This window comes from Gymnoscopelus braueri, assembly GCF_963280865.1.
Source record: "Gymnoscopelus braueri genome assembly, chromosome: 8".
In the NCBI taxonomy this organism is placed as follows: domain Eukaryota; kingdom Metazoa; phylum Chordata; class Actinopteri; order Myctophiformes; family Myctophidae; genus Gymnoscopelus; species Gymnoscopelus braueri.
Window position 1 is genome coordinate 15,258,445 of NC_137609.1, and position 27,389 is coordinate 15,285,833.

Sequence of the window (27,389 nt, forward strand, 5' to 3'; positions counted from 1 at the left end):
TCCTGTCCAGTGTCCAATTTGTATACACTATTGTCTGAAAAGGGCGCTTTTCTGACCATTTATCCATTTAGATAAATTATTAATGTTTAAAAAACCGTTTTTGTTACACAGAAACATAATATATGTTGTGTAGAAACATAATATGTCGTTTAAATGCTTAATTTATAGTTTTAATGTGCAAATTAACCGTTTTTCAATGGCTCCTTTTTGCTCTAGAGGGCACTCTTATTCTGAAGAGATCGTCCACCGGAAGTCTTATAGTTGCTCCGTTATAGTTGCTGACGGAACACTGCTAATAGAAGCCAGGATTTCCACAAGTACTGCGGAAAGACTGGTGACGTGACGGTGCCAGACTGAACGTTGGAATGAATCGAAGCTCCACCAAAAATGTCGTCAGTTCCGTAAAGCGTTCCAGCCTTCGGTGGTGATGAGGAGAGAGAGAGAGCTAGATGATTATTTTCAAGAAGCTGGTGATAAACAGCGCTCTGCGTAGTCTTGTTTAATGTGTTGTACCCTATGGTTGTACCCGAGCATGCCATTGGCATATTCTTAAACCCGCATTTCTACTGCTCGTCGGCGGATTGTTTTGGACTGACAAAAGACACAGTCAGTCAGTGGGATGCACTGCCACTGATCAGTGACGGTAGCTTGTTATTAGCTTATTGCCCGCTAGCCTGCCTGCCGAGGAAGGAGCCGCTTTACCAAGGGCTTCGAGCACAAGAACAACCCGGTAAGAGTGTGAGACCACTTAACGACTTAGTATACAATGATATTGGTATGTTGTCCCCCCCTGGCTCCGATTCAAACCGCACCACACACCAAATAACCAACGTAGCGCGGGTGAGGTGTTGCACATTTCTGACGTTGGAAATTAAGTCGTGCAGTGGTTCCGTTCCAAGTCAGCCCACATTGCATTGCATTAGAAGCGGGCCTACTGTATGTTTGTGGACATCATGGTGGCTCTCATCAGGGACATGAGGAAACTGTCGCTCGGTCGTACAGCGAAGGCCCGATAAATCCTCCTCCTCCTCCACACTCTGCATGACGTTGGTTACCTGCTGTCAGGAGGAATCCACCTGTTCTGCGCTGCACCTGTTCTATTCCCAGCTTGTTATCATGTATGTTATTTACTGTATGACTGGAGGGCCGGGGACAGTGTGTAGCAAATTGTATTTTGATGGGCGATATTATACATTTAGTATGCCATGTCCACATATCAATGATATCCATAGTTTCATTTAGGCTTTATAATCTTTAATCTTATTTCCCTGCACAGTTCAAGAGCTCCGCCTCTCTATCTCTTCATCTTTCTGTCCATGAAGTTCATATATTGGTGTGTCAGAAATTAGCCTTGGATCAAGACTATCGTAGATGTATTTGATTGAGTCTGACTAATTACTTTCATATCTATGAGATATGCACATGTCTTAATCGATTAAATACATCTGTGCTAGTCTTGATAGACTATCACAGATTTATTTATTTGTTTTTGGCCTCATCAGGATTGTGACATTATTCTATTTTTGTGTCCTGCACCTGGGTGACCCTTTCTTATTATTACATTGTTGAATTGTACAATGTTGAATTGTCAAGGGACAGTTTCAAGACACCTGAAACATCAACATGTGGCCCATGAATATCAATTAAGTTATCGCACTGTTAGATCACTGTGTGTTGTTAAGTCAATGTGCACACTGCCACTTGTGCTAATTAGGATGGTATTTTCCAGGGCCTTGGTCTTTATCTGATGCACTTTGACCAACTGAGCTTTCTTGGGCCAGTTGTCATGGGGACACCATTGGTTTCTTATTCAGACAAACATTTTCATTTTTAACATTTTTCTTGAGCTACAACTTATAATGGATAATGGAATGGAGAAGGTTAAAATTGTATGAATAAAAAAATTGAAAAGGTTTATCAGTATTTTCATATACATAATATAGTATTCAATTTAACTTATGGTCTAGACTAGATTACGTTTTTTTTACGTTAAATTCAGAATGGGCCTAATTAGGCTATACTATGCTCCAAAGTACTGTTACGTTCAGTCATTACATTCTTGCAAGGGATCCTGGTCTTTATTTTATGACTAGAAGCTTTCATTGTAAGGTCAAAGTTTCCACACACAATGTAGCAGGGGACATGTAGAATCTACTGGATCACATGTGCTAAAACCATTTCTCATGTCATCGTGGTTTCACAGGAAACTTGGCCTGTGATCCTCCTCAGCATGAAATCCATACAAGGAATGGCTGCACTCTTGTCAAGAGTTAAATCAGGTTGAGACACCAACTACAGTACATGACAGTTACAGTTAATCTGTGAGGGCAAGAAAACAAGTATTGTATTGCTACTTCAGATTGGTTGGTTCCACTGACTTATGTGTTTTTCATCTCAAACCAGTAGACCAAAGAAATCTATTTTGTGTGCTCTTTTTTTGTTTGTTTCATCACATCATAGCAATGAATCAGAATGTAGTGCTTTTTACGTTTTTATCACACCACCTTTAAATGTTGTGCTCTACATTGCCAGTTAATGGTATTAGTCAGCGTTTTCGAGGATTACATTCTGTCAGTTAATGATATTAAAGGAAAGTTCAGGAAGGCTGTTGGTCCGCAAGCTAGATAAAGTCTCGCATGAAAGGGTTTTCAGTTCAAAATCCATGTCTTGTGAGATGGCTCTGTTATCGTTTTTAAGGCTAACATAAATTTTGTGGGGCCAGGGAAAACAGAGTTTGGAAAAGTCACTGGAGACATTTTATAGAAATAGACATGGGCCTGGCCCAAATGCATATCTGAGATATGCATTTCAGGCTAGGCAAGAATAACAAATGCAGGTCAACATTACTCATACCTCAAAGCAAATCGTATGTACTTACTTCTACTTACGTATACATACTTATTCACAATGTGTTATGTGAAGCATTGTGAGCTTGTAGATTGGCTATTTTTGAGGGAATTTTCTTTTTAAACATCTTGGATTTTTTTTTTAAATTGGGTCTTATTAGGTTAATATTATTATTATGCTACACAACAACACTTGGACTGGGGTGAAGCAAAGAAGGAATTGTGTGTGTAGACTGAGGAATTTGAGGAAGTGGCCTATATTAGCCTCCTGTAAACATGTACAGTATACGTTTTTCCGCCCTGAAAGCTTTTGTAAGATCACAATAATACCACATCAGATGGGTGTGAAGACGTAACCACTTTCAACTCTATTTTGGACAAAAGGCCAACATTTAATAAAAAAACGATAATAAAAAGGCAAATCATTTCATAAAAGGTTGAAAAAATTGCAGATCTACAAGATCACAATGATGCAATGAACTTGTAAATTGGCTATTGGCTATTTGTCACATAACTTACTGTATAAGTGGTTAACTCATACGGTATTATCTACAGTTTGCTGTAGCCAACTTCAATTGTTAACAGCCTGTTAATCTACTGTACCTCACTGTAAGGTGACCAGATGTGTGTGTAATCTGGAATCTATTGTGTAGTTTGAAAATGATAGAACAATCAATAATGACAAATGTTCCAACCCTTCATACTACTCTCAGTTGTTGTATTAGTTGGCTACGGCAAGGCATTATTGAGGCCATATTATGCAGTGTGACGTTGGTTTTGTTCTATTTTTAGTGTGAAGTGATTTTGATCCCTGAATCTGCGCTATAGTCTGCTCCAACTTTCCGACTATCTTGAATCGTGACCATACATCTGCCCGTGCTTTAGTCCGCAAACAGTCTAGTATGGAACATAGAGGCCATTGTATAATTTATGACCAGTGACCCATGTCTTTTTTTCCCCCAGGATGATGCAAGTATTCATCTGCCTTAGAACCATCCTAGCTAGGTCAGGCCAGGCTGAGGAAGGAGGAATTTTCCTCTCTTGATGGTGTCCTCCCAAACCATGAAGTGACTCATAACTCCCAGGCAGTTTTAACGTTAGAACCAAGAGGTTGCTGTTTCACCTTGGCTAGACTTTCCCTCAAGCTCAACTGGAGAGCACAAAGAGAGCCACAAGGACGTATTCCATTCAGCTCAACCTGTCAGCCTAACCTACTGTGTATCTTAGAGGACAGCTTGACATTTTAATATTTTCTACGGCAGAGGACGGGTCCAACTAGCTCAAACCCCTTTTCATTATTACTGGAGGATTCCTAAATCCAGTTGTTACATATTGCTTTACCTGCCAAATTATGTATTTATCTTTCTTTGTTGTTGTTGTTAAGGCAGAAAGGACTAGTGTCTACCTGGCATCATGTTATGCCTAAACAAATTTACCAGCTCTCAGTCAAAACAGTGTTTGACTGGGATTTTCTGTCTTTTTAGACAGGCCAGAGCTCGCAAGGAGAGTCATCAACAGCATAAGAAGAACTAAGAAGACAGGAAATGTTCCCAAAAAAACACCTTGATAACAAACAGCATAGGCCTAAAAACAATCTACTGTATGAATAGTGGGGTGCAAGTATTCAATATCTTGGGTGTGGTTTGTCACCACCATCCTTAGGAAATTTAAGGAATTAGTAACACTGCTTAATTTAACAGGTTCAGTGTTCTGTGTTTGCATTGGCCTATTATGTACTGGAGTTTATCCAGGTGTGACGACATTTGCCTACTTAACGTACATCCTCCTATATGAAAGCCCTGATAAGTCTCTCTCTCCCCTCTGTTGACCCTCAAACTGTCTTTTATGGCCTTGCTTGACACGGAGACACACACACACACACACAATCTCTGCTTTTGTATGGGTGAATTCATTATGCTATCATTCATCATATGCACAGCTGAGCTAAAATTAGCGTCCAAGTTGCACACCCAGCATTTTCTCCAAAATCTATTTTTACAAAATGCACACACACACGCGTTCATATGCAACTATGTGGCCGACTGAATGGACACGAGCTACTAGAATGATGACTAGACAGTGTTGTTACCACAGCAGTGTTTCATTGAAACCTCACATAGGGTACTGCAGGCGGTAAAGCTCTACTAGCTAATGGAGTTGTAAAATGGAGTGGCCACTTGAACAAGACAGCTCATTGTACTGGCGGCTCTTGTGCGCAAGGCTTTGATAGGTGGTGTTCTCAGGCTGAGTGCTAGCCGCGCTCTTTGAAATGCCACCTCTGCACTTGTTTGTGCCAATTAGATTCTCATCCGCCTGATAGCTCGGGTGTTTGGATTGCACCCTCTGGATCTCGGCTCTTCGAGGGTCTCGGCTCTTTGTGACAGAATCGAGGCCTCATTGTTTCTCCCTCTCTCTTGCTTTCGTTTCGCTCTCTCCTTTTCTGTTGTGTCCCTCTTCTTTTGTCCCTCTATCTCTCTCTCTGTCCTGTCGCTCAGACACGGTGCAGAATGACAGACAGTATCATGAGTAAAGCAGCCACCATGGAGATTCCCATCAATAGTAATGGAGACACAGGGACTCTACCGGAGGATGACAGCCTGGAACAGGTGGGTTGCCGTTAACAAATGGCTTCTGTTCTTCTGTTTCTCTTTAATTGTGCTGCTACTTGATGACCACCCTGTACTGAATATCTTTTGAGTTATTCTCACAAAGCTCTTACACATAAAGCTACAGGTGTGTATGCGGTATAATGGCGAGGTGCACATCATGTAAGTTGCATATCATCGCTGTCGGGCAGAACATCTCCATTTTTCAACTTTTTTATATCAGTGCTACTGAACACCCCACATGCCTGTGTGTGTGTGTGAGTTTTACAAAATATTGAACCAATGAAAAGTATTAAAAAGCGCTTCTGACTAAACCTCCTAACTCCATTGGATCCTCAAACTGTCGGTCAAACCACCTAACTCCAACTTTGGAGATGGTTGTTTTTTCCATCATTGATTTTTTTCCATCATTGATTAGAATGACAAATCAGACACATTAATCAAGTCTAAAACCTCCTAACTCCACATGAGCTGTATTTGGGTAAAGTGATGATAATATAAGGACACATTCAAGTATCTGACAATGTATAAAGTCACCAGTTTTTTTTCATTTCCTGAATTTTATTGCTCAACTGTTTTTTTTTTCCTTTTTGGTGTTAGTTTTCATTGTATTTCCCTAATCGGATTACGTACTGTTTGAATTGTAATCATCTAGCCAGTAGTCAGATAACCTACTACTTGGTAGGTCATGAAATGCATACAGGTTAGGGATTTTGAAATGCTTTCATGACCTTTAACCAACCCTCGACCGATAATTAAAATGCATCCATTTACAATGGACAAATGTCTGTGACTCACTCAGGGTCCCAAATTAACACCCACCACCATGTACTGCGTTTTGTGGTTGTGAATCTGCTATAGGAAAACTGCAATTTGGAACCCAGTATAGCCAAATGTGGGTAAATGTAGTCTTTTGTGATTAAATTATAGGTTTACTGTCACAATCTACAAGTACTTCTGTGTGTGTCTTTGTGCAAAAGTCAAATGAAATGAAACAAAAACAATAATCGTTTAACTAACTAGTTTTAATTGGTCAAAATCATATTGCCGTGACGTTTGTTCTAATTTAATGGCTCATCCAAGTCTAGTATGGCTGAGAGCTACCTCTTAAAAAAACACATCCCACTGGGACATCACCTGCTGGAGTGCTGTGGTCGCCCTGGGAAACGTAGCTTCTATGTACTGTTGACGTGGCTTTTCAGGGTTACAGACACACTGCTGGTGTGCTCGATAAATAGAAACCCTGGGTATGCTGTCTCAAAACCAGAAGAATTCACTGTTTTTGAATATTTAAATGAGATTATGGACCCTAGAAGAGGGTAATGTGCTATACTGTAATTGAGTGTAAAGGGGCATTTTTGTCGTATGCTTTGTTTAATCATGTGGATGTGAACAGTAAGTGTCTGCAAACGAATACGTTGAGGGGAAATGGAGTTTCTGGAACAGGTTTCATGTATTGGCATGGCCTCAGGCACACCTTGGTCAACAAACAGAGTTTAGTTTATCAATGACTCAAGATCCTGGAGCAAGCAGTGGCAGTTAAACATGTTATTTGCTAACCAAACTGTGTGCTGCACCCGATTTGTAAACGGAGAAATCCTAACCCCTCTCCAGGCTTGCGTGCTCAGTAAAGTAAGTCTGCAACCTCTCATATCAGCCACTTGAAGCAGACATCTCCCGTTTAATGTATTCATCATGAACGATGAGGCGTGTTGAGCTGCACTGTGTAGTGCTGGATATTAACCAGTTGTCATAGTAACTCTGCAATTAATCTGAAGCTGGCTATGCTTTGTCCTTGGGCTTTAGTCCCCTCAGATCACACTGATAGGCAGCCTCTGAGTGTGTGTGTGTACACACACACACACACACACACACACACACACACACACACACACACACATAGCCATAGTTAAGTGCAGCCATAGTTCAGCATGCACCAGTAATAAATGTGTGTCTTCTCACATCTTTCTAAAGAGGTTATAGCTTATGCCTTATGCTTCTTTTTTTAGATTATCTTTCTGCTTTATTTGGATGGAGACAGTGAGCAGAGACAGGAAAGGTTGTAAAGAGAGAGTGGGGACAATATGCAGCGAAGCCGAAGGGCCAGCTGCAGTAAGGACTGTAGCCTTATTGACGTGGTATGCACTCTTAACCTGTCTCCAGGTGAGCCACGGGGGCGCCCGTAGTTATTCCTTAACGGGTTTTGCCATCATCCTAACAGGATGCCAATTCTTAGTTTTTTAAAGCTGTCTCTAGCGTATAGACCGTATAAAGCAACGCACACAAAGATTGACAGGCTGAATAGGGTCTCGTGTGGATTTTTAAGTGCTGTGTGACGATGTCTTTGCTTTGTGCTTGTGCCAGAGCAGACGCTAGTGAGAGAAAGAAGCGCTCTTATCAGCTGAGACACAGATTCAGGTGGCTACAAACTCTTACACAGTAAAATCTGTAGTGTTCATTTAACCCTGAAGAGAGCACAAATATAGAACTAAAGAAGAGAGGGGGGAAAAGGAGGGGCCTAGGGACTCTGGGTTAATGAAGTACACGGTTTTAACTAAGTGGTTGAAAGTGGTTAGGTATGCGGTCAGGTTTAGGCCTAGCTCAGGGATGAGGACGCCCCTGCCATGCATAGTCCACCACGGGCACCATTGGAGGTGCGACAGACCCAAGGCCTAGCAAGAACTCCATCTCTCTGTATGAAATAAAGACTACGGATTTCACTGTGCAGGCATACAAAGACCAGATGAATCACAATGTTCTGGTGTCTACTGTACAGGCAGGATTAGAAGATTCTTTTGTCATGGGAGATTAAATAGGCTGATGACGTACTGTGTTGCTGCATTCACATGTAGTTATTATGGGTGAAGAGTAGATCCCTACAGTTGCAGATTTTGGGGTCTGATGCCAATCCCGATTTTTGGTGCAAAATAATAATATGCAAGAAGCTTAATGTGGAGAACTCTATTGATGGTAACTTGTGTGTGTGTGTGTGTGTGTGTCACACAATCACATTCGAGTGAGAGACATGCAGTTCAGTATGTTGTTTATTTGGTGTTCATGTCTGCAAATTTCATTATCAGTGTAATTTTATTTTATTACAGAGCTGTTTTAAAGATCGGATCGTCATGTTTTTGGTCGTCAGTTATGTGATGATGACATTAGAAACACTACTTTATAAATGAAAAAAAAGAAGGCCAAAAAAGTCAAACATTGATCATGCAAGAAAGAGAATGACTAAAGTTAAGTTGTTTGTTGCATTGAAGACGATTGGAACTAGTGGGAAAGATGCATGAACAACAAAGTTCCAACCCAGAAACTGGGGATTTTCATGAAGTCGATTATTCCGATTTGACATCACATAATCAAAAGCAACATGATGGTGTAGGCTTGTTACTGAAGGGAATTATAACAAAAACCTTTTTTTAAACTTTATAACACAATATAAGTGTTTCAAATGTGTGTAGTGCTTCGGTTTACATTAGCTGAGTCTATATATATTGTAGCTAAATTGAGGGTTACAGGGCAACTACGCAACACTACAAACAATTAATGCCATGCTGTTTCAAATAGGGTTGAAATGATTATTTTACTAGAGCAGACTAAAAGCCTGTTTTTAAACCTCTAAAGGTTACTTGTTTTGTTCACCAAGCATCAATACAAAACCGATCTGATGGAAACCACGCTCACAGGGTTGATGCTGAGAAATTAAAAGCAGGACTTTTTCCTGTGGTCCTCAGTTCACCCTGAGTCAATGCTTAACCCATTTAATCCGGGAACGCATACTGTGTCATTTTAGATTTTTTTATAGCTATAACCATTATTTTATACTCAGATCTACAAGTTCTGTAGCTTGTAGAACCGCTATTTCTTTTTGAAAAATCATGAAAATGTGTGCAAATCTTTGAATATATATGTTTTTTAAAGGGAACAATTTGAACTAAAATCTTTGCTTCTGGGGATTCTACAAAATGTCTTCTAAATCCTAACCGTTTTTCTTTTTTTTTTTAAACTTATGTTGCTATAATATCAGTGGTTCTCAAACATTTTCATGTCAAGGACCACCCAAAAAAATTTCCATTATTGAAAGGTTTGCACACATTTTTTCTACAAGCTCGTAGCGCGGCACTGAGCTCCGCGCTATGGCCTTGTATATCTGCTATTTTTTAATAGCCAAATAAATCTAAAAATGACACGGATGCATTCCCGGTCGTAACGGGTTAAGTTGACACAGGTGATGTGACATCACTGTTCTGACCTGCATCACACATCACACACTGCTCTCTGCTGACAGCAGTGCTGATTCCCCTCATGATGTTTCATCCATCTTCTGTCCCGTATGGATGATTTTTCAGTTATACATTTGTCCTTGATTTCATTTCTCCTTTTTTTCCCCTTTTCCCCTCCGTTTGTCTTTTGTTGTGTTTGTCAATCGTTCGTTCGTCCACCTCAATCCACACAGGCTGCAAAGCTTCAGTGGAGCTTAGATCAGAAGGTAGGACTCTCCAGAGACAGCAGGGTGAGCAGGCAGCGCGTGTGTGTGCGTGTGTGTGTCCGTGTGTGCACGCACACATTTTTATGTTTATCGTTTGGTTTTGCTCAATGGTTTGACATTCTATGATATAATGAGCTGGTTTTGGGAAAAAAATAAACCCTATATACTTAGTTGACTGGTATGCGGTATCCCTCAGGGCTCTATACTAGGTCAGCGCCATTTTCCCTTAAATACCATATGGACGCTAGGAATCATGTGATTAACATGTCAAACTCCTGGATATTACAAACCATTGTGTAGGCTGAACTGTGTGTACCCCTGTTTCCTTGAATACTACTAACTAGCAAAGTAGCCAATAGCTGCAGTGTGTCTCTCAAACGCGATGGAAAAGATGGCTTACCATGTTCTCTCTTTACACTAATGTTGAATTCCTTGTTTACAAGAGACATATTGCAGCCTTGTTGTCCCTAACAAACAGTACTTAACCCTTAGTCTCAAGCATCAATCTCCATTTTAGTGTTGGTTTAATTCACAACGGTGGTTTAACATTTGTATTTATTTAATTATACTAATTACAGACTCACAGAGGAGTTTTTGCACCTGAATGAACATTTCTGTGTGTATGATTAATTTGACTTTGTGTTGGGTGACAGGACATGCTGGTGTATGAATAACAAATTTCACAAATGTCATGTCGGTGTGCGCTGTAATACACTGTCTGTCTAACATAGCTTTGTGTTCTGTAGAGAAAGTAGTCTACTGAATTCTGCATGCTAATGCTCTCAGGCCTAACTCCCATGTTAGGTTAGTATGACTAGAATAATTGTATTAGAGGAAGGTTAGCCACACTCCTCTCTTCACATTGTGACATCAACAATAGTGGTACAATAAAGAAATATTGAATTTAAAATATACAAAACATTGCAAACAAATATATTTTTGACACTCCTTTACTTAAAGGTGGCCACAATCCATAGCCTACTTGGTTTAACACCCGGAGGAGTGGCTTCTTGAACATTTATCTTAAACAAATGTTTGATGCTGGACCCCTCCTTCTAAACTAGAAGTAGGCTTTGTCCATTTGTTTGTTTATGAAGAGGAAATAGAGGAAATCCTATTTCCCCTTCTTGATGAGTCCTGTGCTAACACCAGAGTTTCTCCTTGACACATTTTAAGAACCAACACATCTTCTTTCATTTAAAGTTGATTTATCGGTTTGTCCTTACAGTATGTGCTTGTTTGAGAAACTGTCACACCATATGCCCTGCTAAGGACTAACTTGACAGTGAATATTTTCTCTTGAGTTCGGGTTTCAAGTCACAGTCTGTGAGTTGGCTACCGCACTGCTGCGCTGATTATATACCTAGCTACAGTAAAATGAGAAATTAACATGCCGTTCACTATGTAGCTTTCCAATTAAAGGGCAAGACCACTTTGGTAGAGGTTTGGGTTGTGAAGTTACCTTGCCATGATGCAGCGAGAAATAAAAAATAATTGCTCCAATTAGAAATTGATCATTAAAAATGTGCTCCTCATTGACTTACTTTGTACTGTGAAACAGCTCTCAAAGTCACTCTTTGACAATATAGAACATCACCAAACCCAGTACTGCGGATCCGGTTCGTCAAATAGTAAAATCAACAAGAAGTTGACATTCTTATTTAAAAAAACAAACGGTACTGGGTTTGATGATGTTCTATATTGTGAATCGGCTTTGTTTGTGTTTATGTGCTAAAAGATTGACTTTGAGAGCTGTTTCACCGTCCAATTTCTAATCAAATAAAACAAAAATTCTTGCCCTTTGGAGTTGCATCATGGCAAGGTAACTTCACAACCCAAACCTCTACGAAAGCGGTCTTGCCCTTTAAGATCTAAAACAAATATATGGTCTGACCGTAGAACGCTTGTATAGTAAACCCTTAATTTGGCTCTGTCTTCCAGACATAGTTGGCTGTAGATAGCCTGCCTGTTCCCTGCCAGTGTCGTGTTGAAGAAGGCTCAACAAAGTAGATTAGTCAGGTTAAACATTGACTGGCTATGTGCCAGTTTTCCATGTTCAGCAGAATATTTCTACATAAATATGGGATTATAGAGTTAGTGCTGACCTGAAGATAATTATGTGCAGTCAAAGTAGTGCAGTACATAACCAAAATAATTGTGCATTTCATGAAAAAAGCATGAAACTTCTACTATAGTAAATACCATAATGTTTATTTTCAGATGTGGAGGGAAGTCAGATTTGACCAGATGACTGACCGTGTCTAATGTTCATTTAATTTTGTAACCAAACTGTAGAAAACACTTAGTAGTTCACCCAAAAAGGGACGTATTTTCTATCAATTACACACCCCATGAAGCGAATTCATCGACATTCCTTAGTTTTTGTTGCATTCCTAAAACAATAATTTGATGACCAGCGGAGATTGAAAGAGTCTCCGCTGGTCATCAAATTATTTGCTCATGAATGTGGCAAAAAAAGAATAATCTCCATGAATTCAAGGCTTCATGGGGTGTGTAATTGATAGAAAATAAGTAATTATTGGGGTGAATAACTCCTTTTAAGGTGTCATTTCTAACCTTTCTAATGTAATAGTTTGTCTCCCTCTAGTGGATAACCTTTAAAACTAGTAATCTCAGTCTCAATAAACCTGCGCTTGCTGTTCAAATGTTGTTTTCTTGGACTAACCCTCTCAGCCTTGTGTCTATATGTCCCCTCCCCCATCTCTCTTTTCTTTTCCATCGTTCCCTCTGTTTGCTTGACCTTCCAGGACCTGCAGCAGGTGATGGTATCGGGTCCTAATCTCAACGAGACAAGCATTGTGTCGGGGGGTTACGGTGGAACAGCAGAGGGCATTATCCCCACCAGCTCTATCAAAGGTAGAGTTCTCTCTCTTTTCTGCTAACATCACATTTTAAATGTCTTCTCGTCCATGCTGTTCTCTGCCTTTTTTTTATTCCTCCCACCTCTAGTTTTGATTCCTCCCAACTCTAGTTATGGTGTGATTTCTTATTTTATTATAATTTTTTTATGCCAATAAATGTGTGCAATTTATCTTACATAAATGACATTCTTACATCAATGTAACCCTAGCAACAGCCTCCCAGCTACCTGACAACACCCTAGCCACCACTTGGCGACCAGACAGCAACTGGCAATCTGCACAGCAGCAAACATCCTGCATTTTCTTCAGAGAGTTCAGCCGTAGAGCAGAAATTATTTTCTTTCCTCTAGTTTATCAGTGAGAATTCTCAGAATTCCTGCTGAAGTGAAAGGGGATGGATGTTAATGAAAAAGTGTCAAGAGAATAACGGGACATGTCCACTGTCAAATTATTTATTTCTGTTCCATGACCAATTGCAGGCTTAGCATAATTTTACACTTTATTGGCTTAAATGTGATGTCTGGTCCTACACTATTGAGTGAAGTCATGATACTGAATGGAACTATCTATACAAATGTACGTATTTAACCAGGGCAAGGTGGCTGAGCAACACTGCTTCTTATGAATACATTTGAAGGGGTGGTCAAAGGCATCTTAACCTTCTATCAACTATCAACGGCAAGTCGGTTTTAAGTGAATGAGCTTTCCTCTCTGACGTGTAGACAATCAACACACTCTTTACTAATTAACTACTAACTTTCTGCATTTCTATGTCTTTTTATTCTCTGTCAGGCCCTGGTGTGCGCTACAATCCTGAGTTTCAGAAAAGGATCACAGTAGCAGGACTAGGTGGCACTTCATTCCTCTTGTCATGATTATCTTACCTCAGCATGAAGAGTTCCTTTCCAAAAGGCTGCATAATCCATTATAGTCCAGCATTTCTCAATATTTGTAAAAAGATAGACTCCAGTCCACAGAAAGTGTCATAAACGATGAAAAGGTTAAATGACCATGGCAGTGTTCTGGCATGTGTAGCCCTTTGATTATGACTCTTGGTATACTTGACATTACTGCTGACTATTTTCCAAAGCATACATGCAGCAAGGGAGGACTCACACACAGAGAACAAAAAAGGATTTCAGACTAGAGTTGATTTTTAACCTCCAGGACCCTAGCTTCCCTAGCCTGTGGCGAACATTGGGTGAAAATGGCAGATCTAGTATAGTAGATCTAGTATAGACCCCTGGCGAACTCAGGTTAAATAAGTATATAGTGTTTACTGTTTAAGTGGTTAAATGTTCTATTTGATACATAACAGGGCTGTACAAAGTCTACAAACAGTGCATGGAGTACAAAAGCGCATACCGTTGTTTGATTATAGAACCGTATTAAAATAAACTTGCTGAGACCTCAAACTTGTTTGTGATAGGCAATCCAACACTATATATAATGATTTAATTATTTTGTCAAAATGATGTTGTACCATTATTGCTACAACAAAGGACAGATTGATTTAAAAAGTCTAATAATAAATGGTCCCTGGAGAAAATATTGATTTAATTCATAATAACGTTCATGACATCTTAACTGCACAATGATGTTTAGCCAACATTCGACTCAGTTATTCAGCTATGTTCAGTAACATTTTAATGACTAGGGGGAAAATCGAAACACGCACAAAACATAAAGACATAAATAGTAGAATGGTCTGTGTTTATGTATGATATATGACTGAAGCTGTGAATAAACTATGACATGTATTGACGGCAGTATGGTCCATCAGATGACAGAGTATGTGTCGCTTGTTTTCCAAATGGGTGATATGTCATTTTGGAATAGAACTCTTCATAAATCCTCTCATTCCTCTGGCTCTGTTCTGAATGTGTATTTTGGAGTCTGAGTGAGAATCACTGGGAAGCATCCACCTCTATCCTTTTTCCAGATTAATCGGTCCTTACTCCTTTTTCCAGGTGATGGGAGCTCCCTGTCCGCTTGGTCTTTTCCTTGGAACTTTTGTGATGTTTTCTAACACTTAATCCTTTCTTTTCCTTCTTAGTAATCTGCTCATAGGTTGGGTTTTCTTTGGAACGGGAGCTGCTGTTTATAATCTGTCTTTGCTTTTCTTGTTTTGTTTTGGGAGGTTTATTTTGCACCAGAATGACTCACCAGAGTGATCTCTGGTGCAGAGAGAAAATATTGTTTTCATACTGGGACAAGGGCATTTGATATGAATGGAGACTTTATTGGGCCGGATCTCAGCTGAATTTTGTTTTTTTTGTTTTAATAGGACTTTAATGTCTGCCATCTGCTAAGCATTTTCTGTTGTTATTCTTTAGCGTTTTTAATGACAGGAGGGAGATTTTCATTCAGCCATCACAACATTTAACATAGCATGTGTGCCTTGTCAAAGCAATTCAACATTTTCCATCAGTCTGTCTTTTTCTGCATTTTCACTAAACATTGTCTCTTTGTCTTTTTTACATGCCTATCTTTGTCTTCCATTTGTCATCATTCCCTCCTACCCATGAATGCTTCTTTGCATCCTCTGTCCCCCTCCTCTTATCTTTCCTTTGTCATGCCCTCTCCCTTCCATCAAATATTTCTCCTGATCCTAACCCCCACTCTGTTAATCTACATCAATATGATGACATATTGTGTTATTGCCATGCATTTTAAAACCCAACCGCCATTGCAATCTGACTTCCTACCTGACAATGAATACATTTGACCAAAACCTATGGCATGCCACATACATGCCCCACCCTATACCACCCATACCAACCCTTACCCCTTCACCCTTGGTCCCTCCTTCCCAATCACCCACCCACCCACCACAGAAATGCGTATGAAGGCCAGGCGAGGTAGCACTCCTCAAAGCAGCTCTCTCTCCCACTACATAGCCAGCCAGTCGCATGAATGCCAAGGTAAAGGGAAAAGGAGTATTTTCTGGTCCCCGTGGGAGGGAAATGTACTTTAACTGCCTCATCCCGCAAATGGCTGCTCAGAGCAGTGCACAGGGGCGAGCTGTTAGGGGTTTGTGTCTTGCACAGGGGCACCGAGGGATGCCACGGGTTGAACAGGCCACCTTGCGATTTACAGACCTCTCTACCCACTCAGCTACGGCCGCCCCCGGGAGGTAGAAGCTGAAGGGGTAGAAGTTGTCCGTAACCTCGAACATTGCTCCAAACCTCAGTAGGTTCTAGATGTTGCCATGCTAATAAGATTAGTATGATGAATATATGTTGGGGAGAAGGTGCTACTAAATCTCTATATAAACCCCAAGATATTATGGATATTTACTTTCACTAAAGGCTCTTTGATTTGCCGACTTTTCCTGTCCTATTTCCATTCATTATATTTTCCTGTCATGTTTCCACTCACTGGTTGTGCATGTTGTCACTATGCTGCAATTTAAATTCTAGTAGATATGGACATGGGCTAGAAGATGTCTTTTTCAGAAATCACCCTCAGTTTTATCTTTACTTAAGTAGTCCAAAAACCTTTAAAAGTACTGATCTAATCTGTAACGCTGTCTAGTTCTTGTAGTTGATGTCTTTAGTTGGTTTTCCTGGTCAGTTGCTGTTGCATGTGTGTGACACGATTAAAACCAAATAGGCTTAGGCTATTTTTGAGGATTTTCACCTATAGTGATGACATGCCCAAAATAGGGATGTGTGTCATTTCACTCCTCTCTCTCTCTCCTCTGTCAGGGTCCAGTATGCACCATAGTAGCAGCAGCTCATCAATGACAGCAGAGGAGGCCACACGAGGCGTGGCTGTAGAGAAACTGGAGTTTGTAAAGAAATGGGGCCTCAACACCTACAAGGTATCACCGTCAGTTTTACTGGCAAAGCTGTGTGTGTGTGTGTGTTCTGGTTCTGTAATTAGGCTTAACTTGATTTGTTTGCCCAACATCCATTCATTCACAACACAAGAATGCTGTCTGAATTGTAGTAGTATTTTTCTTTTTAATCACAGAAAGAGCAGTTTGAAAGAACAGTAGCGAGAGACCTGCAACTCAGGTCCCTGACGCGGAATCAAACCCGGGATGTTGTGTTTACATGATTGTCGGGCGCTCAAACAAACTTTGCCTCTTTGTTTCTGACCTCTTGCTGTCTGCCGTCAGTGTACGAAGCAGATGATCTCGGAGCGTTTTGGCCGGGGCTCACGGACGGTGGACCTGGAGCTTGAGGCTCAGATCGAGGTCCTGAGGGACACCAAAAAGAAGTATGAGAATTTGCTGGCACTGGCCAGAGCGCTGACCAACCACTTCTACAGCATGGTGCAGACGCAGCACGCCCTAGGCGACACCTTCGCTGATCTTAGCCAGAAGTCTCCAGAACTGCGGGTAAGGGCTCTAAAATCTATCTTAATTGTTTCAAAGAAAGAGAGAGACCAATATCCACTGAAAGAAGGAATAGAGAACAGCAAGAGAGAGAAAAAGAGGGTCGAGAGGGTGTCATAAGAGGATAGGATAAGATAATTAATTAAATAACCTTGGTTTTAATTACATTTTCATTGCATTACTGTGAAAAGTATTAAACAATACATTTGGATGCTACTTACATATTCCTTCATATGACTACAACGCAATACACTGCTTTTCAGTGTATCATTCAAGTTTGAGCCAATAAAAGAACAAAACAAAAAGGCATCTTGTGATTAATCGCCGGCACACATTTCTGTGAATTAAAGCAATTGAAATCACAAATGTTAATAGTTTGACAACACCTATCGCTCCTGTCCGTTGAAAAATGACTCTTCTCAGTTATGGCTGAAATAACAAACGTTCAGAATAAACAAACATAAACATTCATAAACTTGATAAAAGAAAATGCACTTCAATTATATCACTGGCTGCATATTAATCAAACAAAGGGAATGAGTCCAAAGGGTGCCTGACAAAACAGTGACACACAAACTGAAACAAAATTAATCGATCAGTAGGTATAAAAAAAAACATACATTAACTTAAATGATTCACTTTAGAACAATCAAACAAACAAACCTTGTCCCGCGTCACACTCTCAAATAAACACTCTGTCAATGAACGGAAGTGTAACACACTTGTGGGTCTCCATGAAACCACACCATACAGTATATGCCATTCGTAGCATTCCTGTGTAGACACCATCCAGGGCCCTTTGCCCCTGTGGGCCCCTGTGCTTTGAGCGTCCATGTCTCGGCCCCGTACAGCAGTACTTACTGTACTTACACTATAGCTACAAACAGCCGCATCTTGAGGTCTTCTCCCATGTCAGATTTCCACGCTCTCCTCATCCCATGCAGGGCATTCCAGGCAATCCACTATATGGACTATGTTTGAATAGTTTACAAAACGGCGCATATTTATACCTTGCTGGAAACATCAGCAGCGTGACGAGGCGCTGAGCGTCTATTCCACACCGTGTGTTCATGTCTGCTGTTTTTATCTGCTTGCCGAGAGTTTAAACATTTTCAACTCGGGTGTTGGAAGCGTTTTCTGGCGAGAACCTTGGGTTTTCAGCTGGGAAGAAACACTTTGGTGGACACAGCCCTTATATTTATATCTGTTAACTCTTTGACTGCCAGAGTATTTTCATAAAGTACTCCCCCAGTGCCAGCAATTTTCGTGTTTTTTTATTTTTATATTTTGAATTTTTCTCATGAAAATAATTTAAGGACACATAATTTAAAGACCCAGCACAAATCCGCCACTAGAGAGCAGCACATGACAGCGTGATCAGGTCGTTGGGTCTCTCTCACCCTTCTTGATAGATTAGACAGGGAAAAACATGAAAACGGATGTGACGTCGTCCCAGATTGTTTTGATCGGCAAAAATTACGATGTGATACACGACGGCGATGACTGATCGTCACCCAGACCATAGATTATAGAAGAGAACCTGTCCGTTTGTCCGTTATACCGTGTGAAAAATCGTTTATTTACCTATTTTGGACGAAAATGACTGGGGGAAAAAAATCAAAAACCGGAAACGGAATCCAGGTCATGAAACCGGATGCAGATGTCCGTGAAGTAAGTGGAACTCGAGAATAACATTGAATATTAAGCAGCATAGCGCAATCAGAGATTAAACAATGAACGCGCGTCGAACGCGTCGACGGCCAACTGGACAAAGTAGCACTTGACGCGTTATCGCGTCGTCCGCAGTCAAAGAGTTAATAGCTCATTTTTGCAAATCCTGGTTAGTCAGTGCAGACGGCCAGACCAGACTTTAAATCTCAGAACAATACTACTTGTTTATTTATTTTTATTATGTTCACTCTTCTAGCTTAGGTGTATCTCTCTCTTAGCTGTATCTGTCCTGTGTTTGCTGCTGTGACATGAATTTCCCTTGCAGGATCTCTGTCTTGTCTCTCTGTCAGTCACTGAATTATATTCTTTGCTAGGTTGAACAAACCCTCCTCTTAGAACAAAATAATAAATATGCTCAGTTGTGCTTGAGGTTGTGGGCATTTATTAATGTGCTGAACAAACCCTCCTAATACCCAAGTGACTGTGTTTATTGCATCCCAGGATGAGTTTGGCTACAACGCAGAGACTCAGAAGTTGCTATGTAAGAACGGGGAGACTCTACTGGGTGCCATCAACTTCTTTGTGTCCAGCATCAATACGCTGGTCAACAAAACCATGGAAGACACCCTGATGACCATCAAGATGTACGAGAATGCAAGGTGAGGACTCTAGTGTTACCTGGTCTACCTGGAGAACTTTTGCTTTCAGTTCAGCTAGATGTTAAGCAGTGACAACAAGCTTTACACAGAATCCAGGGCTTAAACACTGGCTGCATTTCAGTTTAATTCCAGGTGTGGTGAATTAATGGCATTGCATTTTGTCGTAGTAGTGAAACAATTAGCCAATAAGATTAAATTACTTTCTGCATATGGATGAAGCACGTTTTACAACGGGTATTTCAGACAGTTGCCCATGTACTGTATGTACTAGAGGAAAGGCCGTTGGGTCGACAATATCATTAGGGTTCATCATCTGGGGAGCATGAAGATGCACAGCAGATTCCATGACAGCCAGTGGTTTCCGAGATATGATGTTTGGGACCAAAGTAGTTGATGTATCGACCGACCGATGGGCCGACCGATTAGAGAAATAAAAATCTTAATCGTCAAATCCCTCTGTTCAACAGACTTGAGTTTGATGCCTACCGGTCTGACCTGGAGGAGCTGAGCCTGGGTCCAAAAGATGCGGTGGCCATGGCCCGCATAGATGCCGCCCAGGAAGAATACCAGGTCCAAAAAGACAAGTATGAACGTCTACGCTCAGACGTCACCATTAAACTCAAGTTCCTGGAAGAGAACAAGGTCAGTGAGTGTGTGTTTGTGTCTCGTCATCTTTTCTCTGAACTACCATAAGATCATACCCTTATATAGCAACACACATAGTGTGTGGGACACATTGTGCCATCTCCCTAGGGGTAATGTAATGCATAATGTTTCTTTTAAACACTATAAAGGCAGTAGCGCTGTCGCCTCACAGCTAGAAGGTCCTGGGTTCGATTCCCGCCGGGGACGCTGTGGGCGCTGGGTGCGTGTCTTCTCCTCCACGTCATCAGCGCCCATACCCTAGGTGGGGTTGGCGAAAGGGCCTACTCTGTGTGGAGTTTGCATGTTCTCCCCGTGTCTCCTAGGGTAGTTAATACCCTCACAAAAACATGTAGTAATCCTGGTCGCTATACCGCCTCCCCACGACAGCCGGGGTGCCTGATGGAGGGGAAAGGAACTGGTTGGAATAACGTGTTCCTTCCACGCGCTACGTCCTACCGGGGAAACTCCCCCCTGTCAGGTGACAAGAAGGTCAGTTGGCTCTCATGCATTGAAGGAGGCATGAGCTCGGCCCTGGCCTCCCTAGGCTGTGGGGGACTGGTGTAGCGCTGGTGTAGGGCTGGTGTAGCGCCCAGGATCACTTAGAAAATTGGCACCGGGTGAAAAAAAAAGGGTTAAAAAAATCGTGGGATAACATTTTTAGATCAAACACTGTAAAGGCACAGATAGGTAGATCTTTCATTGACGCCGAAGAACATTCCCGTGTTCAGATAGCTCACACAGTTACAGGAATGTCGAGTAGGTACAGTAAAGTAAAGTAGAATAAGCATGTACAAGTAATGAGAATAAAAAAAGTATTAAATCGATGAAGAATCCTACATGTACTATCTATCTATATATATTTGTCTTTTCTTTCTTTATTTTTTTTTAACAAATGTTCGGTAAGTTGTAATCATGCCGGACATTCTGGCCGGCAGTAAAATGTTAACACAACCTCATGAGGTTTTGCTAACATTTTACTATATATTATATGAACTTGTCAAGCAAATTATTTTAAGTTAAGTGTGTTAGGTCACAAAGACGATACAATTACAATGGGCTACATTCAGGGGTATTCAACTAGATTAGACCGGGGGCCAAAATTGTTAAATGAATTGAGGTCGGGGGCCACAGGCTTACCTAAACAAAAAGAATAACCAAATGTTCCAGGTTAACCGTTTAACCGGTAACGGTTAAGAAATTTGTAACCAGTTAATACCAACGGTTAAATGGTTAATATTTATTTTTTCATTTAATTGTTAGTGCAAATGCACTTTCCCCTTCAACCTAAAGTGGTGCCTGGAGGCAGACGCACAGCCACCACGTAAGACTGCAATTCTGCCTTAAGTTAAACACAGGGAAATAAAGTAACATGCGCCCTTCATGAAGTTGACAAGCTGACATAGACCTGAAGGCTGTGGGATTTCCTTTTCAAAACGTCGTTTCACAGAATAACACCATGTTTTGCAGTAAAACTAGGATCTGAATTCATATTTTTTCTTCAATCAAAAATCTTGCAGTTTGATAACTGAGGCAATTATGTACTACAGTAGTAGTGATACATTTCCTCCCAGACAGAGTGGAAGATCGTCCCCAAATATTCTGGAATACAGCTGCTTCCAATAATTAATTAAGCTACATTGCACAAAAGTAAGTCAAATCAATCAGAGGACATATATACACTAATAACAAATATAATATAAATACTGACCCATAAAGATGAATGCCACTAATGTCATATATTATATCTAGATGTAGACCTATTTGACAGTGCAGAAACATAATTGCCTTGACATTAACGAGCGTCAACGAGCATCAGCTGGACACAGACACACACACCTCCCCTCTGCAGTGCTCTAAAGTGACTGCAGTGCAGTCTGTCTCATTTCTGTCCAAAAGCCCTTGATGGAATATGAATAAGAATTACTGTGATTATGGTAAACTCACATTTCATATCGCACACACCATACCTGTAACTTTCACTAAGGCCCCAAAATTTTTTTTTTGAAAAATAAATAAATATATATATATATATATATATTTTTTTTTTTTTGGAAAATTGATAAATTTCTCCAGGGGCCACACGAAAGGTCCTCGTGGACCGCATTTGGCCCGTGGGCCGCCAGTTGAATATCTATGGGCTACATCATGGCAGCAGTGGTAATCGAACCTGATATTCACACTGTACAGCAGCAATATACAATGTTTTGACCTTGCAGTCTTTTTCAAGTATAAAGGTGGTTACACACCGGCGAATATACGCAAAATTCAGACTCGTTCCGAATAATTAAAACACGCTTTTTTCGCTCCGCGAAACTGGTGTGGAAGCTTGCATTGACTTTATAAGATTTTTAAAAAAAAAACGTAGTATTCGCATGAAAAAAATCGCCCCGGTGTGTAAGGACCTTTAGACCACAAGGTGGAAACGTTACTGTATATTGCTGCTGTGCTGTGAATAAAGTTGGAGCTTTTAAAGTGAGTTGCGAGCCCCCTTCTTGTTTTTCATGATTCCGTTTTTGCAGTTTGGCTCAGCACCAATTAACTCTTTGCCCGCCGTCGACGAGATTTCTCGTTTTTCTCTTAATGGCGTTGCATGCCGTCCATGAGAAAAACAAGATTTTTATATAAACGATTATAAATAAACGATCGCACTGTTCTCTGTACCATCCTTCATCATTTTCTCTTCCCACTCGCTTTCCACTTTCCACTCATCCAAATATCCGTTATCAGTTTCCTGTTTCCGGTTTTATCTTGAGTTAACTGGTTTTGCCCTGGTTTTGGCTAAGACATCGTAGTTTTCACCTGGTATAAAAACGAAAGGAAACCTCCGGTTATATTTTCTTTTCTCTGGACGACGCACAGTTATCCCCTTTGTGTTTACCAACGGTCTGACACGCGATCATAATATATATAAATGTTCTGTGGCCGGGGGGGTATACGTTCATTATTGCCGGATATGGTGCCTTCAGCCTAGCTGCGCAGGTGAAAACTACCTCACGACAACTTGCCTCTGAAAACTTAACCCTTTAAGGGTTGGTACATGGATCGTGTTTGTTTATACACACGATCCGACCATGGATTATAATAGATATAAAATGTCTGTGACCGGTTGAATAGCTTATAAAACACAAAAATCTCTGGCAGTGGGCTGACACTCTTCTGAAAAACTCTGGCAAAGAGTTAACGGAGGATGTGCGTTATTTTTCTTTGAATATAAATTGAGTATAACCTTGATACCACCATCTCTCTGTCTCTCTCTCTCGCTGTGCCACAGGTAAAGGTGATGCACAAACAACTCCTCCTCTTCCACAACGCCATCTCTGCGTACTTTGCCGGCAACCAGCAACAGCTGGAGCAGACACTGAAGCAATTCAACATCATACTGAGGCCTCCGGGAGCTGACAAGCCATCCTGGTTGGAGGAACAGTGAGGAGACATCTCCATTCTCCACCATCCCCCCATATTTTATCCAGAGGAACGCTACAGACGGAAAAGTGTCACTGACAAACGGGTGGACAAAGATATGTGCAAAATATGAGCATATTAATGGATTGTTTAGAACAATAGATAGATGGATGGATGAAAGAATCTTTCAATGAAAAGGATCATGGCAGCAGGAGAGATCAGCAGGCCTGTATAACACTCAATGATTGATCAGGGGACTTAAAATAATCTCACTGCAATTTGTACCCCTAGTAACATTGTTCCGCTTCCCACACCTTCACTCCTTCCTCTGTGTTTGTTCCTTAGACAATTTAATTGCCACTACTGCACACCCTGACTGCTACCCTATTTGCTACCATGTTTGCTGAGGTAAGACTCTACCTCGCACCATCCGAACACGAGAAGACAGAGAATGGTACAAATTAAACCATTTGAACCATGGCAGTTTTGACAGATGGAAAAAGACCCTCAAATATAGCTGACAACCACATCAAATATCTTCCAGACCTTTGTTACGTTGAGGCAGGGTGGTCCACAGCGATGCACCACAATATGTGTTGAATAAACTGTGGCCTGGAGGAAGACACATCAGTTTTAAAACGAAAAGAGGATTTGTATGGTACACTGGAAGTGGAATGTTCAGACGTTTCAAATCAATGTACATTCCAAATTATGTACTGTTTTACTTTGAGATAAATATATGATTGTTTGTAGTTAGGAACACAAAACATTGTTGTGTTTAGCCTAGTTCTTTTCTTTACTTTTGAATGTTCTCTTTATATTTGCTAAGGTAATCAAATCACTTCTAGTTTATAATATCCTGTGCACTAGAAAAGGCAGTGTCCACAGGCATTTGGAGTATAAGTAGCAAAAAATGCTATTGTCCACTACAGATTTGAAATTGTAACCTGTAAACTCAGAAATATTTGACTTTAATGGTACATGTTATGACCATTCACAAAACACTGCCACAGCTACCTAAAACTATGCTGATTTGGGTCATTTTCCCCAGAGAGACTTTTGACCAGATTCTGAAAGGCATCTGTAACTGTGACAACGCAGCTAATATAAGCCACTCGGTCAGTCGGTTTTCAAGTTTGAACCGAGATCTGGTTGGATCTGGTTTATCACAAATGATGTGCTTGTTAATGTGACTTAAGTGTCATTTTACCTGAGAGTAGAAAGGGCTACCTTCCGTGTGAATGAGTGAGTACACTCACTCAAGGATTCAGTCTCACTGAAGACTGAAGAGGGTGTGATGGATAACAACTAGAGTAAAATGAAGGATTCAGTCAGTCATGCTCTCACAAACTTGAAGGGTCGCAGTTTTGAGTATTTATTTGTTTTCAATGACTATCTACTGGTTTGGAAATGCGCATTTTGTTACTTTTGGTGTTTTTATTTTTTAATCAGAAGGACGCAAATTATGTTTGCAATATACATTTATTTTGAATACACTTTTTGAAATCTCTTGAAATGTACAATACTGTAGAACCTGTCATCTGTCACTTGAACACTAAACTGTACCAATATGGTTAATAATGGTTCGCATTCTTCATACTGAAGTTTAGCTATAACCATATGACGAATCCCAATGATTTAACTGTAGATTGATAAAATCTGAGGAATCAGGATATCAACACTAATAATCACCTATATAGATGGGTTTCTGTGCATCTAGGGGGCACAGCATGGCACTCTAGAGCATATCTGGAATGCATCTTTTAGTGAGAGACGGACTTGTACTTGAGGTCAGGTGATCAGGTCACACACTGCTGCTCTAGCTCAGTGTTTTCCAACCAGGGGCTTTGTCTATTTGTGGTCCAACATTTTAAACATGTTGCACAAAATCATAACTTGCATTTTTGGGTTATTATACTGTATTTGTCCAAAAGAAATCAAGATTTTCAAAAATAGTAGATCTACAAGCTCACAATTCATCACACCGCAATGCGTTGTGAGCTCGTAGATCAGCTATTGTCACGATTAATCGTGGATATTGGGCTCAAGTGGTTAACATGTTTTAAAAAAACATGTGTGTCTGCGCATGGAGTCTCAGCTTGTGTTAGATATAAGAAGGGGGGGGGGCTCCAAGGAAAAAAGGTTGGGAACCACTTTACTAGCTGACTCTAATCACGCACCAGTGTGTGTTTCAGTCAAAGAGGTTTTCCCCCTGAATGCGCACACAGCCACACACCCAGTAATATTTGTAGACAAGAAACCTGTCTATATTATCACTTGTTTGTCTACCTTAACTAAAAAAAATCCTGATATGAACACAGAATGGCTACAATCTTCAATAGAGGGCAATGAAAATGAGGTTTACCGTAACCTAGGAGCATGATGTTGAGATTGTATGATTTTTGTATTTATTTTTTCCAAATACATGACTATATTTATTAATTAAAATGTGTTCATCTTAATGTCTTTGTATCAGCATACTGCAATACTGACACAACTCAAGATGGGTAAAATGATGAAATCGGCTCCCTTTAACAACATTTCCATAAAGAAAGATCTGGGCTGATCTAATCCATGGTCAGTTTGATTTTGTAGCTGTTCTAATGGTTTTGAATGGAGGCAAAGGATATTCTGTAACAGGTTTTTGTTCAATATATGACAAACCAACACCTTTACAGATTCCAAAGCTGTTTTCTGTACAGTTCCGGTATGTACACTTTGTTTTAGACAGTGCCCATGTGCTTATGCTCTTTGACATAAAATGCACTATATGAAGGATATCTCATTTGAATACCATGTTGCATTAAACCACTTTAAAACTCCAATAAAGAAGTAATAAATTGAGAGATCTAGAGCTCTCCACCTGTTACACTGGTTAGTCCTCCAAATGGCTTGTCTCTTGTGTATTTGCATGGTAGTCAATGATACAAAGTGTGGGTGTTGGTCTACTGTAACCTTTGTGTGAATGCAGAGACTCTCTAAGCTTGGCCTTTGTACGTGCCAGCTCGCACATAGTGGCACAACTCCATGCTTCCAGGTATCTAAATCTTGAATCTGGCCACAGCAAGATCAAGAACTTGGGCTCAATAGCACGGCTCTCATACAGTGGTGAATATTATTTTTTTAAGAGATTATTTTTTTCAAACCCAAGCAAATGTCAAAGTGGACCCAATGACTTCTTCAAGGTCTCATCTCTCAAACTGTAAAGAGTGCATTCCTCTGAATCATGCAAAGTAAGCATGGGTTATTACGGATTTCCTGCTGAAAATCGGTCATCAGTCTTTTTCTCAACGCAGTCGTTTGATGTACAGTATGTGCACCTCTTGGTGTTATTGTCCTTTTGACTTCTGCACAGCAATATGAACTTAGTGTGACCCTGTCCTGTCGATCTGCCCGCATCTATGTTCTTTGTAGAAGCTAAATATATTTATTCACCTACTGTAGGGGAGTGAGGTGTGGCATGAATGGAGTCACTATTCAACTATTATTAGATGAGATTGTTGCAGACAGACGAGGGTTATGCAGTGAGATTTCATTTGTGAACATTGAACAATCAATATTTTCTAAGGTGCAATGGTGTATTGTATGGATGATTGTATATCTACTGTAAAAGTATAGGATGATATAGAGTGGTTTCTCATTGACTGATGTGATATTTTGCCTTCATTCCTCACTCAGCCATGGCTCCCTCCTCCCAAGGGAATTAAACAGTACATTTTTCAAACGCTCTGTCTTGGTGCAGTTCTTTAGTTTCTTCTTTCTTCTAATCTACAGCATAGTATTCACTCTGGTTCAAGGTGTTTATTATTATTACAGCCTATATGCATATGATATAGCTGTT

General features: G+C 40.4%; 2 protein-coding genes across 8 annotated transcripts in view; both read left to right on the top strand.

Moving 5' to 3' along the window:
• dchs1b (dachsous cadherin-related 1b) overlaps window positions 1-27,389 on the top strand; it is a 448,519-nt gene that overhangs the window by 314,081 nt on the left and 107,049 nt on the right. The gene's annotated exons all lie outside the window — the stretch shown is intronic.
• On the top strand, window positions 378-27,234 carry arfip2b (ADP-ribosylation factor interacting protein 2b). Of its 7 annotated transcripts, none has more exons than XM_080435162.1 (10): window positions 378-730; window positions 5,342-5,452; window positions 9,912-9,968; window positions 12,713-12,821; window positions 13,619-13,675; window positions 16,537-16,652; window positions 16,953-17,174; window positions 19,344-19,501; window positions 19,969-20,143; window positions 23,418-27,234. In XM_080435162.1, the coding sequence occupies exons 2-10, from the start codon at window positions 5,354-5,356 to the stop codon at window positions 23,571-23,573; spliced, it is 1,149 nt and encodes a 382-aa protein (XP_080291288.1). In that variant the 5' UTR covers window positions 378-730; window positions 5,342-5,353; the 3' UTR covers window positions 23,574-27,234. The 7 variants fall into 7 exon arrangements, with proteins under 7 accessions (XP_080291288.1, XP_080291289.1, XP_080291290.1 ...); XM_080435163.1 differs by having other exon boundaries at window positions 9,912-9,944; XM_080435164.1 differs by lacking the exon at window positions 13,619-13,675.

Bases quoted from the DNA above. Each gene is read 5' to 3' on its own strand.
- arfip2b (XM_080435162.1), top strand. From the start codon at position 5,354: ATGACAGACAGTATCATGAGTAAAGCAGCCACCATGGAGATTCCCATC. The intron at 5,453-9,911 runs GTGGGTTGCCGT...CAATCCACACAG, and splicing joins AGGATGACAGCCTGGAACAG to GCTGCAAAGCTTCAGTGGAG. The intron at 17,175-19,343 runs GTAAGGGCTCTA...ATTGCATCCCAG, and splicing joins AGAAGTCTCCAGAACTGCGG to GATGAGTTTGGCTACAACGC.